Here is a 13,672-nt window from a genome sequence, read left to right on the forward strand (position 1 = left end):
AGAATTTTAAAGGATAAATAACATAAATAAATTAAATGGCCTCTAATATTATACCAATGTCCTACAACAAAATAGTTTGTATCATATCTTGAATGATTGTATATAAATTAAATCAATTAAATTTGATTTACAATTTTTAAGTTAATTCAATTTACTACTGACCAACACATATATAGTCAATCGAATCCAATTAATTCAATTTATTACTAAAAAATTATAATCAGATAGTTCAGGACATGCATGTAAACTATTTTGCTTTAGGACATTATTGTAATATTGGAGGTTATTTAGTTTGTTTATGTTATTTATCCTATTTAAACTTTAAAAATACTTCAACTGAAGATTCAACAAAATTAATTCAAAATTCCTTTTAGTTCATTAATATATCACTCTTTTAAACCTTTTTATTCAAAATATTTTCCACTTTCACATTCTAATTATTTATTCAATATTTTCTACTTTTATCTTCTACAAAATGTCTTGCAATTCACATCAAAATGTTTATACTATAATAAATCTATCAAATAAAAAAATTTGAATAAACAATTTTGTAATTAATTTCTGAACAACGATACATTTATTTTCTCATTTTTTAAGTTGTCTTGTGTGTTCCTGCATTTTGTATGCAAAAAATTACCTTAAGAAGCTATATTACATTACAAATATTTGTGGTGTGGCATACAAGGTGATTAAGCATTAATTTGTGTGTGATATACCAATATATAACAGTTCTCATCGTCTATAATTTTTTTCTGTCTGGGTTTGGCATAATTTACTAGACAACTACCTAAAACCAACCGTGCTAACAGCAAGTAAGATTACCAAGAAAAATGTATATTCTGTACATGTAATTGACAAAATAAATCATCTTAAGTTTTGCATAGCCAAGTTTACTTGATGCTTAATCTACTATAAATCCCAAAAGGAAATGCCTCTGAGGCAGTAGACTGAATATGTTTGTTCCCCGTAACATTAAAGTATTCATTACCTCATCTTTAGCTATTAAACAATCAAATGAAGAGAAAACAGGAGCTAGCAAGTTAATTAGTATTTTTTGTTATGATACTTAGATAGAGGGCTAGAAAAAAAGAGGAAAGAAACAGAGACACAACTAGTATTAGTGTCCACAACATAGTTTACAATGTAAAATTTGTAACACAATTCTAAAATATGTAAAAGCCTATATAATAAAGACAGTCAATTTTTTATACTTTATGTACAGATAATTAAGTCCTAAATACACAATACTCAATCCCTCATTGCACACTCTTAAGTCTTAACGCATAATAAAGTTATTACATTTAAAAACCAATATTGTAGAGGATACATAAAAATTGACGATGTTAAAGTGGAGCTCACAATAACTGAAAGTATACAATCAAATTAATGAGAAAAGTAGATTTATCTATAGCAGTCATCACAATAACAAAGCATGTATAAGCTTTTCATGTTAAAGGTCACAACTTTAGAAATAAAAAAGAGCTAAACCCTAAAACCTCGCCACAAGACTAGACTCTAGAAAGCAAGACAGTGATTAATGATTCCCGAAGCACTTGATAAATCAGGTTTCACCATGGATAGTCAAAACTGAGATCTGAATGCAACTTGATGCACAATGCATCTGCTCATTACTTCTACATTAATCGCAAAGTTTAAAAACTAGCAGGGATAATCTAGTGCAAAGCATAGTAGAATAGTTAAATAACATTCTTCTTCTTATCCTTATGCTTACTATTACTAGGGAGCACCAAGAGACTCTTTGTATAAGTGCAACTTCCATAGTAGTAAGCATAGTGTTGAAGACGAGGAGGACATGTAAAATGCTGGAGCAGCTCTTCTCTGATATTATATTTGACAAGCTTTAATGATCCAACCGGAATAGATGCCGGCAAAGGATCTACTCCAATAATGTCACTACCATTGGATAAGCATAGAGGATCAAAATTTAAACCAGGAATCGCATACAAAGTCCAAGATGACTGCACTTTGTATTCTTTCATCACCCATATGTCTGTTTTATGTTCAAAATAGTCATGAGAATAGAAGGCTAGGCACCCTCCTAGTATGACAAATCTGTGATTACGACGCCTTATGAGTTGTTCAGGCAAAGATATTTTTGAAAAGCTTCTTTCCTTCAAATCAAATATAAGAAGACCTTCACCTTCAAGAGAGGAAAACAACCAATGAATAGAGCCATTCAAGAACAACCCACGAGATCGGCACCATATACTACCCAATGGTTTGAGGAGTGCAACATCAATATTAATCCATGAATTGGTTGTCAAGGAGAAGCAATATAAGTGTTGGCAGTTGCCACCATCTAGCCAACCTACAACAACTAAGTAATCATCCCGTGACGCGTCATGACCAAATCCATACAGATTCGAATCACCAGGAAACTTAACGGACCTCCCCTTACTATCATGAACGATACAAGAGCAAGATATTCTTTGGCTGAATCCAGTGACTGGGTTCCATACTACAAAAAGATTTGGCCGTCGGCAAAAGAGAACAAACCCTCTGCAGGACCCCACGACACCAAACCCAGAAGGTGGCTTCTTCTCGAAAGGGAAAGATACCTCTTTTACTTCGTAATTGTCGCCATTAAATACTTCTTCTAGGTGAATAACGTAAGCTTCCGTGGAGTATTTTAGGCACGCATGAGTGGGTGCGAGAGAGAGGTGAAGATGCGATTCCGCAAAGTCTGGATCGGAAATGAGAGAGTACCAAAGTTTCGAAACGCACTTGAGGCGGCCAAGATGTTTGACCGGAATCCTCAGTAGGATTCTCTGAATCAGCTCTACAGGGAGGATTTCATTGATGCTCTTCTGCTTCTTCTCCTCCATGATCGATCACTCTTCAGCTTTGTCGCAAATTCTTTTTTCGTGTGAGAGAGAGACGTGTATCACAGGATGGTGCGAGAAGAGAAGTGTTTTACCTTGGTATCGGTTACATAAATTGGTGCCTCCGATTTTTTTGTATTGTTTTATTTTTTTAAACAAGCAATCACAAATTGAACGGTTAGAAAATAAACAAATTTTTAATCTTAAAATTAGATTCTCTAATTTTTATTTTTAAAAATAAAAAAATTTAAAAATACAAATTGGACTCTCCGATTTAATCATCACTTTTTCATACAAAGAATTTATATAATCCGAATTCTTCACACTAAAACTGAGTAAAAACTGTCCCACACATTAATATAACAGTCTAAAAACCTATAATCATACACAACAAAAATGAGATTTTCGTAACAAAAAAAATGAGCCCAACTTTATTCTCTTGTTTAGGCTTTCTTCCTTTGTACAAAAGGAGATTTCAATCTGCTTCTGAACACAAAGGATTATTTGATAAACTTAGAAACTAAAAAGTATTAAACCCCAAATTATTATTTTATAAATTTATGGGCAATAATAAAAAGATTGGTTTATAAGAATATAAAAGTGACAAATTAGCCTCTAATTTTAAATTATTTATTTGTATAAAATAAATATTAAAATATAAAATATATATTAAAGATAAATTAAAAAATATATTTATATTTTGTATACAAATATAAAGTGAGTAGCTTAAATTGTCTTCACTATATTTTGTGTGTAAAAAATCTGCCTTAAGCTTTATTACATTCTTCATAATAAATTTTTGTAGTTTGCCGTACAAAGTAATTAACCATTAATTTTGTGCGATATAACGTTTAGAGTTTTTATTTTTCTTTTTGAGTTTGCAAAAATTTGCTTGTAAATACTTAGAATCAATCGAGTTAATAATGAGTAAGATTAAAAAAAAATGTATATTTTGTTTATATAATTGATAAAATAAAACATCTTAAAATTTGTATAATTTGATGCTTAATCCATTATAAAGCACAAAAAATAATGCTCATTATACCGAATAGTATAAAATTAATTTTTTTTCTTATAATTGGGTAGGAGTAGTTTTTATTATATAAAATTAAAAATAATTCTATAAAAAAAATATGAGGCAGATATGATTATTCTAACATTACAACATTCTTTACCTAATCTTTAGCTATTAAACAACCATATTTTTTGGTGTCTATTCTATTAAAAATGTAGTTTTTTTTGTTATAGAGCCGCCTAGAGAAACAGGGGAAAGAAACAGAGATACAAGACTGTTATAGTGTCCACAACATAGTTTAGAATACAAAAATTTGTAACACAACCATGAAAATTGCAAAAGCTTATACACAAGGATATGAGTATGTGCATCCATTTAAGATACTTGAGACTCAATCCGGGTGTGGACTGTCCAAAAGAGGATCATCCTGATCCAATCTAACGATGTAGTATGATCTTGATGAGCTTAACTTTAGCTACAGTTTCTTGAACAATCTTGGAGAACTTACCAGCCTCCGTGTTCTCAAAGTAACCTCACGAGGGATGTTAAGTGAAAACTCTCTTAGCCTTGCCGCTAAAAGCTTCCCAAATCTTGAAGTGTTTCATTTGAAAGGGATGGGTGTCAAAGAATGGATACTAGAGAAAGGTGCAATGTCATCTCTCCAACATCTGATCATCAAAGACTGCAACTGGTTTGAACTTTCAGAACAGTTGTGGTCCTTGACTATATCAACGATAATGTTGAATTGTTGATATTGATTTTGACTGAACAAGAAAAGCATCCATATATTGCTTCTTTTTTTAATACAAATAAATTCATCCAAATTAGCATACAACATACTTTAGCTTCTTTATCCACTTCTTTTTTTAACTGTTCAATTTGACCCATTTTCTAATATACGGTACTCTGATGTGATGTAATATAGTAAACATAATTTGCTTTTTAATAGGATAAATTGTGTTAACAATTTACTACAATCACTATTATAGTAAATAATATCCAGTGGATTTCTTAATTAGCTGTTGTATATAATTCTTTTGTAGCATTTTAATGTTGCTTTATTTCTATTCAATACTGTTTTGACTTTATGCATTAAGTAAATTCTGAAATATTGCTAGCTTCTTTAGTCTGATCTATCTGTCCTAGATTGGTAGTTTCTTTTACATATTAGTTTAAATGTATTAAGTTAAAGTAAGGATATAAAATAAAAATCCTTAGTAACTGACTATGTAGCAATCTGATCAAGAACAATTTTTTTGTTTCAACGAAGAAAAACAATTTCTTGGTTTCGAAGAAGAAGACAGGTCAAGAAGTGTAAACGCCATGTCACTATATGCTTATGTGTTGTTTCAAGTGTCAGCTCCTTTGAAGCCTTACACTGAAATTTGTTGCTACTTGGTGGGTGAGGGTCAATAATCAATAATAATAATAATGTGTTTGATGTATTTGAGTCTTTGAGAGTTGCTTTACTAAACAGGGGAGTTTGAGAAAAATTCAATGTATTTGTAATACGCATACACATTTCGCTTTCACCAAGTGTTTGTTATGAAACTCTGCTGGCATGTCCAGTTTCATTGCCAGTTTTTCTTCTTTATTTCTTCAGTTATAAATTAGGATATGTAGTTGCCCTTTCGTAACACCAAGTTCAAGTAAGCAACTCAGTCTCTACATCAATTCTTGGTTAATTACCAATGCTTTTTTGACTAACGATTTCATCAGTCACATATTGATTACTTGTATGACATTAGGATAGATCTTATGTGTTTTTTTTTTTTGGTGACTTAAAAGAAAATAAAGATCTTATGTGTTTGATTTCATTCTGATGTGCCTAACATTATAAGGATACACATCAGCTAAAAAATATTTGTGGCGTTGCCAAAGCTAACACGGTAGCTGAAAGTATACAATCAAATTAATGAGAAAAGTATATTTATCTATAGCAATCAGCAAAAACAACGAAGCATGTATAAGATTTTCATAGTAAAATGTCACAGCTTTAGAAATGAAAAAGAGCTAAAACCTAAAACCTCACCACAAGACTAGACTCTAGAAAGCAAGGCAGTGATTAATGATTCCCCAAGCACTTGATAAATCAAGTTTCACCATGGATAGTCAAAACTCAGATCTGAATGCAACTTGATGCACAATGCATCTTGCTCAGTACTTCTACATTAATCACAAAGTTTAAAAACTAGCAGGAATAATGTGGCGCAAAGCATAGCAGAATAGTTAAATAGCATTCTTCTTCTTCTTCTTATCCTTATGCTTACTATTACTAGGGAACGGCAAGAGACTCTCTGTATATACAGTGCACCATGTCCAGTTGTAAGCCTGCAGTCGAAAATGAGGACATCTAAAACGTTGGAGCAGCTCTTCTCTGATATTATATTTGGCAAACTTTAATGCTCTGTATATTACTGCAACAACGTCACTATCATTGGATAAGCATATAGGCTCAAACTCTAAACAAGGAATCACATACAAAGTCCAAGATGAGTGCACTTTGTATTCTTTCATCACCCATATGTGTGTTTTACATCCAACATAGTCCTGAGAACACAAGGCTAGGCACCCTCCTAGTATGACAAATGTGGCAGCATCACGCATTTTGAGTTGTTCAGGCAAAGATATCTTTGAGAAACTTCTTTCCTTCAGATCAAATACAAGAAGACCATCACTGTGATGGTTTTCAAGATAGTAAGACAACCAATGAATAGAGCCATTCAAGAACAACCCACGAGATCGCCACTCCATAAGACCCAATGGTTTGGGGACTACAGCATCAAGATTAATCCATGAATTGGTTTTCAAGGAGAAGCAATCTAAGAGTTGGCAGTTACTATCCTTCCAAGCTATAACAACTAAGTAGTCATCCAGTGTCGCATCGTAACCAAATCCATACAGCATCGCATTACCGGAAAATCTAAAGTACCTGCCCTTAGTACGATGAACAATATCTAACCAAGAGTAAGATACTCTTTTGCTGAATCCGGTGAGTGGGTTCCATACTACAAAAAAGTGTGGCTCTTGGTGTAAGAGAACAAACCCTCTGCAGGATCCCATCAAACGAAATTCAGAAGGTGGCGGCTTCTTGAAAGGGAAAGATACCTCTCTTACTTTATAATTTTTGTCGTTGAATGCTTCTTCAAGATGAACAAGGTAAGCTTCCGTGGAGTTTTTTTTGTAGATGCACGCATGGGTGGATGCAAGAGAGAGGTGAAGATGCGATTCGGCAAAGTCTGGATCGGAAATGAGAGAGTGCCAAAGCTTCGAAACGCACTTGAGGCGGCCGAGATGTTTGACCGGAATCCTCAGTAAGATTCTTTGAATCAGGTCAAGAGGAAGGATGTCGTTAATGCTCTTCTGCTTCTTCTCCTCCATGATCGATCACTCTTCAGCTTTGTTCTTTTGTTAGGGTTTCTGCGTTGGTACAACACGGGATTTGAATCCGCTTCTGAACACAAGGGATTATTAGATAAACTTATAAAGCATTAACCCCAAATTGTTATGTGGAAACTCAGGTGCATGCACCTAGTTTTCATCTTTGTAAATTTATGGGTATATAAAGAGTTTTTTAATTTTGATATGGAGTAATTGTTGGTGTATAATATGATTATGGAGGTATATGATGTTTTATTGGATTGTGATGTTTATGCAGAACCAATTAGACGGGCCGATTGAAAGGACTGTAATTGGACGGTCCGATTTTAGTAATCGGACAGTACACAAGTATTGCTTGACTGCTTCCACGTGGTGCGCATGCAGCTGTTTCTATGGTTGGCTTCATTGCATTTATATCTCATTCGAGTGTCATCTTCGTACTGCTTCCACGTGGTGCGCTGGATCTATATCTCATTCGAGTGTCACCTTCGTACTGCTTTCACGTGGTGCGCTGGATCTATATTTCTACGTGGTGCGCTGGATTTATATCTCATTCGAGTGTGGTGCGCTGGATCTATATTTTCACGTGGTGCGCTGGATCTATATCTCATTCGAGTGTCACCTTGGTACTGCTTCCACGTGGTGCGCTGGATCTATATCTCATTCGAGTGTCACTTTCGTACTGCTTCCACGTGGTGCGCTGGATCTATATTTTATTCGAGTGTCACTTTCGTACTGCTTCCACGTGGTGCGCTGCGTGGTGCGCTGGATCTATATCTCATTCGAGTGTCACTTTCGTACTGCTTCCACGTGGTGCGCTGGATCTATATCTCATTCGAGTGTCACTTTCGTACTGCTTTCATGTGGTGAGCTGGATCTATATTTCCACGTGGTGCGCTGGATCTATATCTCATTCGAGTGTCACCTTGGTACTGCTTCCACGTGGTGCGCTGCATCTATATCTCATTTGCTTCTATGGTTGGCTTCGTTGTATCTATATCTCATTCGAGTGTCTCCTCCGTACTGCTTCCATGTGGTGCACTGCATCTATATCTCATTTGATCTCATTTGAGTGTCACTTTTGTGCTGCTTCCACGTGGTGCGCATGCAGCTGCTTCCGTGGTTAGATTCGTTGCATCTATGCTTTCGTGGTTAGATTCGTTGCATCTATATCCTATCTGCTTCCGTGGTTAGATTCATTGCATCTATATCCTATTCAAGTGTCATCCTCCCTCTCTGTGTAAAGAAATTGGACGATCCGATTTCTTTCTCCCTAAACAGGGTATACTTTATATCACCCTAAAACTCCATAACCCCAGCATAACTCACATGTGTGAATCATATAAAAAAAAAATAGCCTAGTAATAAAAGATTGATTTTTAAATATTTAATTACTCTATTTGTCTTTGCTTTTAATTTTGTAATTATGTATTTGTGAAGGAAAAAAATAGTAGAGTTAACGAAATATTTTTTTACAAATTAAAAATACTCACAAGGAAGAATCTAATGAGATCTTTGAACACATATTTTTTAGAAAGAATATTCTAATAATTTTAACGCTTTTGATACAGAAAAGACCTATATAAAGATCCAATTGAAAGGAAACAAATATAATAACCAAATTGCAAATTCGATAAACATAAAAATCAATAGAGTAATTAAACTTTTTTTTTAAAATATAAAATAACAATAATCATATTATGTGTATACTAAATAATCTGTCACAAATCTGAGTTTCATTTAAGAGTCTGACCAATGAGTTGCTGGCGAGTGAGCTGATCACTCGACCAACTCAATTTGGTTAAAAAAAATATATGTATTTATAGACAAATATATAACAATTAATTTAGTGACTATTTTTTATAAGACTAAATATATACATTATATGATAAATGATTTAGTAGTGAATTATAGTATTGAGTTATTAACATAGCACACAAATACCATACAATGAATTGAGTCAAGGCGTTAGACCTATACAACCAAATAAAGAACTACAGAAGTAGCCAAAAATAAGATACTGCTATGTGTTGGTCCCTGAGAGATGCAGGCAAAATTAGCTGCCAAAATAAGTGTATTTGAGAATAATTATAGACTGTAGTTGTTCATATTGCAATTTCTAGTTATGTTGCAATTAAGTGATTTTATGGTGGTGTTACATGTGGTTGTTTTCTTACGTTGCTGCTAGCTTTTTCTCTGCCTTTTGCTGCATCGAGTAAAGTATTAGATCATCAAAATTGTTAGATCAAAATAGGCCTATGTTTCAAAGGATTTCTCCATGTTGCATTTTGAACAAAGTATTAAATAGTGTAGATTTAAAGCATAATCTTCTTTCCTATATGGTTACTCTGAGTTTCTGGACACTGCCTTAACAGTTTGAAAGCGAAATGAAAGAACATGCACACAAAATTGAAGAGGGATCAAATATAAAATTATCCCTACTATTAAGAAAGGCATATTTAACATTTCGATCTAAAATATTTATTTGTATCTAGTTCTGCTCATGAATCTCAGCCATCACCTTTTTTTTAACCTATTAATTTTAGAGTGCAATAGCTTCCATCTTCTGTTACACATTCAGAAAGGGGTTTAAAGAAAATGGAAGCTAGCAAGTTAAGTCTTCATTTGCTATCCTATATTTAAGTCTTCATTTGCTATCATATTCCACACCTCAGCTTAAAAGTTCAGAATTGTATTTAATAAAAATATATCTAAAAGCTAATCCTAAGACTACAAAGTACCTAATAAAATAACGTTGAAAGGCATACATAAAATGTAAAATTTACACCACTATAACAATTATATCAACATGCTACAAGGTTTCATTACCAGATACAACAACAGATAAGGTTAAGATAGAAAACTTAACGGGGTTCAATTAACCTATCATGATAGGAAGCCCTACGAGCACATGCTCTATGAACAATGAATAATTCAAGTGGCAAACACAAATATCTCAAATGTCAACAAGCAGAATAATGAAATACATACTACTAAAGACCAAACTGAATTGATAAATTAACAATTTGTTTACATGTTAAATCTCATATTGATGTGTGATATTCTGTGTAGACATAATAATACAACCAAGGAAGTATTGAATAAAGATAAAGAATTTAATATCACAGATTGGATTCAACTAGAGGAAGCTATATTTGGACTTTCAAATGTCCAATTTTTCACATTCATAGTTGGAAGAAAGGAAATCACACTTTAAAGCAAAGCAAAGCCAAAATAAAATCAAATTCTCTAGAATTTGCCAATCCTACACTTTATTTACAACAGAATTAAGTGGCTCCGTTGTGCAATCATTCTCTTCTAATTCTCTTTCCTTGTTTGACATCTTTCTGATTCTGATGGCATACAGAAGAGATCACCATTGCATTACACATGAAAAAAAAGAAATGATTTAAAAGTTAAAATCCCTCACCACAAGACTAGGCTTTAGGAAGCAAGACAGTGATCAATGAGTCCCTAAGCATTGATAAATTCCAATTTCACCATCTAGACAAAAGTGGCATTTGATTGGAACTTGATGCATAAAGCATATTATTACTTATTCATTAATCATAATGCAATGAAAACTAACAGGAATAGCTTGGTGCAAAGCATAGGAGGATAGTTACATACCGATTATCCTTATCCTTAATGTCACTAGGGAGTGGCAAGAGACTCTCTTTTTTCCACAGGTTAATCACGTTTTTTCCCACATTTTATTGTCTAGGATAGACTTTGCTCTTTGTTCAAAAGGTTACTTTTTTGTGTCGAATTACTAGAGAACATATTACTGGTGCATATATCAACAATAATCTTGATATTGGTAACTGACTAAACAGGGAATTTAAGAAAAATTCAATATATTTGTAATACACATACACATTTCGCTTTGACCAAGTGTTTGTTATGAAACTCTACTGGCATGTCCAGTTTCATCGCTAGTTTTTCTTTATTTCTTCAGTTATAAATTAGGTTATGTAGTTGCCCTTTCGTAACACCTAGTTCAAGTAAGCAAGTCAGCCTCTATTTCAATTCTTGGTTAATTACCAATGCTTTTTCTACCAACGGTTTTATCAGTCACATATTGACATTAAGATAAATCTTATGAATTTAATTTCATTATGATGTGCCTAACATTATAAGGATACACATCAGCTAAAAATATTTATCTATAGCAATCAGCAGAAACAACGAAGCATGTATAAGATTTTCATGGTAAAATGTCACATCTTTAGAAATGAAAAAGAGCTAAACCCTAAAACCTCATCACAAGACTAGACTCTAGAAAGAAAGACAGTGATTAGTGATTCCCCAAGCACTTGATAAATCAAGTTTCACCATGGATAGTCAAAACTCAGATCTGAATGCAACTTGATGCACAATGCATCTTGCTCAGTACTTCTACATCAATCACAAAGTTTAAAACTAGCAGGAATAATGTGGCGCAAAGCATAGCAGAATAGTTAAATAACATTCTTCTTCTTCTTACCCTTATGCTTACCATTACTAGGGAACGGCAAGAGACTCTCTGTATATACAGTGCACCATGTCCAGTTGTAAGCTAGCTGTTGAAAATGAGGACATCTAAAACGTTGGAGCAGCTCTTCTCTGATATTATATTTGGCAAACTTTATTGATCCATATACTACTGCAATAATGTCACTACCATTGGATAATCATAGAGGCTCAAACTTTAAAGAAGGAATGACATACAAAGTCCAAGATGACTGCACTTTGTATTCTTTCATCACCCATACGTGTGTTTTGCGTTCAACCCAGTCCTGAGAATACAAGGCTAGGCACCCTCCTAGTATGACCAATGTGGCAGCATCAGGAATTATGAGTTGTTCAGGCAAAGATATCTTTGAGAAACTTCTTTCCTTCAAATCAAATGCAAGAAGAGAGGACGACAACCAATGAATAGAGCCATTAAAGAACAACCCACGAGATTGCCACTTCGTAAGATCCAATGGGTTGGGGAGTGCAGCATCAAGATTAATCCATGAATTGGTTCTCAAGGACAAGCAATCTAAGAGTTTGCAGTTACTATCCTTCCAAGCTACAACAACTAAGTAGTCATCCCGTGACGCATCTTAACCAAATCCATACAGAATCGCATTACGGGGAAACTTGAAGTACCTGTCAAAACCTAACCAAGAGTAAGATACTCTTTTGCTGAATCCGGTGAGTGGGTTCCATACTACAAAATAGTATGGCTCTTGGTGTAAGAGAACAAACCCTCTGCAGGATCCCATCACACGAAACTCAGAAAGTGACTTCTTCTTGAAAGGGAAAGATACCTCTTTGATTTTATAATTTTTGTCGTTAAATGCTTCTTCTAGGTGAAGAATGTAAGCTTCCGTGGAGTCCTTGTTTTTTATGCACGCATGGATGAGTGCGAGAGAGAAGTGAAGATGCGATTCCGCGAAGTCTGGATCGGAAATGAGAGAGTGCCAAAGTCTTCCAAACGCACTTGAGGCGGCCGAGATGTTTGACCGGAATCCTCAATAAGATTCTCTGAATCAGGTCAAGAGGGAGGATGTCGTGAATGCTCTTCTGCTTGTTCTCCTCCATGATTGATCACTCTTCAGCTTTGTTCTTTTGTTTAGAGTTTCTGCGTTGGTACAACAGGGGATTCGAATCTGCTTCTGAACACAAGGGATTATTATATAAACTTAGAAAGTATTAAACCCCAAATTATTAGTTTGTAAATTTATGAGTAATAATAAAAAGATTGGTTTTTATTTTTAAAGAATATAAAAGTGATAAATTTGTCTCTTAATTTTTTAAACTCTTAATATACAAATATATAATGGGTAATTTTGTAGTTGATTTTTTATGTATATCTAGTATTTTTGTTACACCAATTTAGTATCTAATCTTTTTAAAATTCTGGTGATTAATTTTACCTTTTTGTCCTGTCAATATTCTAAAATCATGTTCAAAATATTATGTTAGTACTTATCATTTCAAAACGTGTTTAAGTAGTTCCAATAAACACCTCTACTATATCCTTAGTTAAGTTGTACGTGTACTAGTTCAATTACATTAACATCTTCATTTTCCTCCTTGGCAAATGAAGAAGATGTGATCTGATTGAAAAACTCATGTGCAAAGCCTGGGGGTTGCAAATGAGTTTGATTCTCAGGGAAGCTAATGTTCTAACAGAATGCTAACCTAACATCGCCCTTGGTTTGGTTGGTGATTGGCCAATTCCAAGGTCTTTCTCAATAGAGCTCTACTAATGAAATAGGGGCGGCGAAACCAAGGCTTTCAGTCCCTCTCCATGGGGGATCCGTATATGTTGTTCAGGTCGATCTGAAGGCGCAAAAATAGCTAGAACTGAATGCGGAAAGTATGGAAAAACATCTCGTAATGTATTTAACCAGAAAATCGATTATGCTTCTTCCGCAATTGGATAAGCAAGGACTTTCAT

At 34.0% G+C, this 13,672-nt stretch overlaps 2 protein-coding genes and 1 long non-coding RNA gene across 3 annotated transcripts; all 3 read right to left on the minus strand.

The window, feature by feature from the left end:
- Positions 1–1,697: 1,697 nt before the first annotated feature.
- On the minus strand, positions 1,698–2,846 carry LOC112795443 (F-box/kelch-repeat protein At3g06240-like). Its single transcript, XM_025837372.1, has one exon. It carries the CDS (start codon positions 2,844–2,846, stop codon positions 1,698–1,700), a length of 1,149 nt encoding a protein of 382 aa, XP_025693157.1.
- Positions 2,847–6,087: 3,241 nt separating this feature from the next.
- On the minus strand, positions 6,088–7,239 carry LOC112743417 (F-box protein CPR1-like). The gene has a single exon (XM_072234603.1). It carries the CDS (start codon positions 7,237–7,239, stop codon positions 6,088–6,090), a length of 1,152 nt encoding a protein of 383 aa, XP_072090704.1.
- Positions 7,240–10,229: 2,990 nt separating this feature from the next.
- Positions 10,230–12,879, minus strand: LOC112744745 (uncharacterized). The gene is made up of 3 exons (XR_011880633.1): positions 12,537–12,879; positions 11,738–12,375; positions 10,230–10,592 (listed from the first exon to the last, which is right to left on the minus strand). It is a non-coding gene; the product is annotated as an uncharacterized lncRNA (long non-coding RNA).
- Between the last annotated feature and the right edge of the window lie 793 nt (positions 12,880–13,672).

The sequence above is a fragment of the Arachis hypogaea genome, chromosome 4 (genome assembly GCF_003086295.3).
Source record: "Arachis hypogaea cultivar Tifrunner chromosome 4, arahy.Tifrunner.gnm2.J5K5, whole genome shotgun sequence".
In the NCBI taxonomy this organism is placed as follows: domain Eukaryota; kingdom Viridiplantae; phylum Streptophyta; class Magnoliopsida; order Fabales; family Fabaceae; genus Arachis; species Arachis hypogaea.

Excerpts from the sequence above, each read along its gene's own strand:
- LOC112795443 (XM_025837372.1), bottom strand. The coding sequence starts at position 2,846 with ATGGAGGAGAAGAAGCAGAAGAGCATCAATGAAATCCTCCCTGTAGAG.
- LOC112743417 (XM_072234603.1), bottom strand. The coding sequence starts at position 7,239 with ATGGAGGAGAAGAAGCAGAAGAGCATTAACGACATCCTTCCTCTTGAC.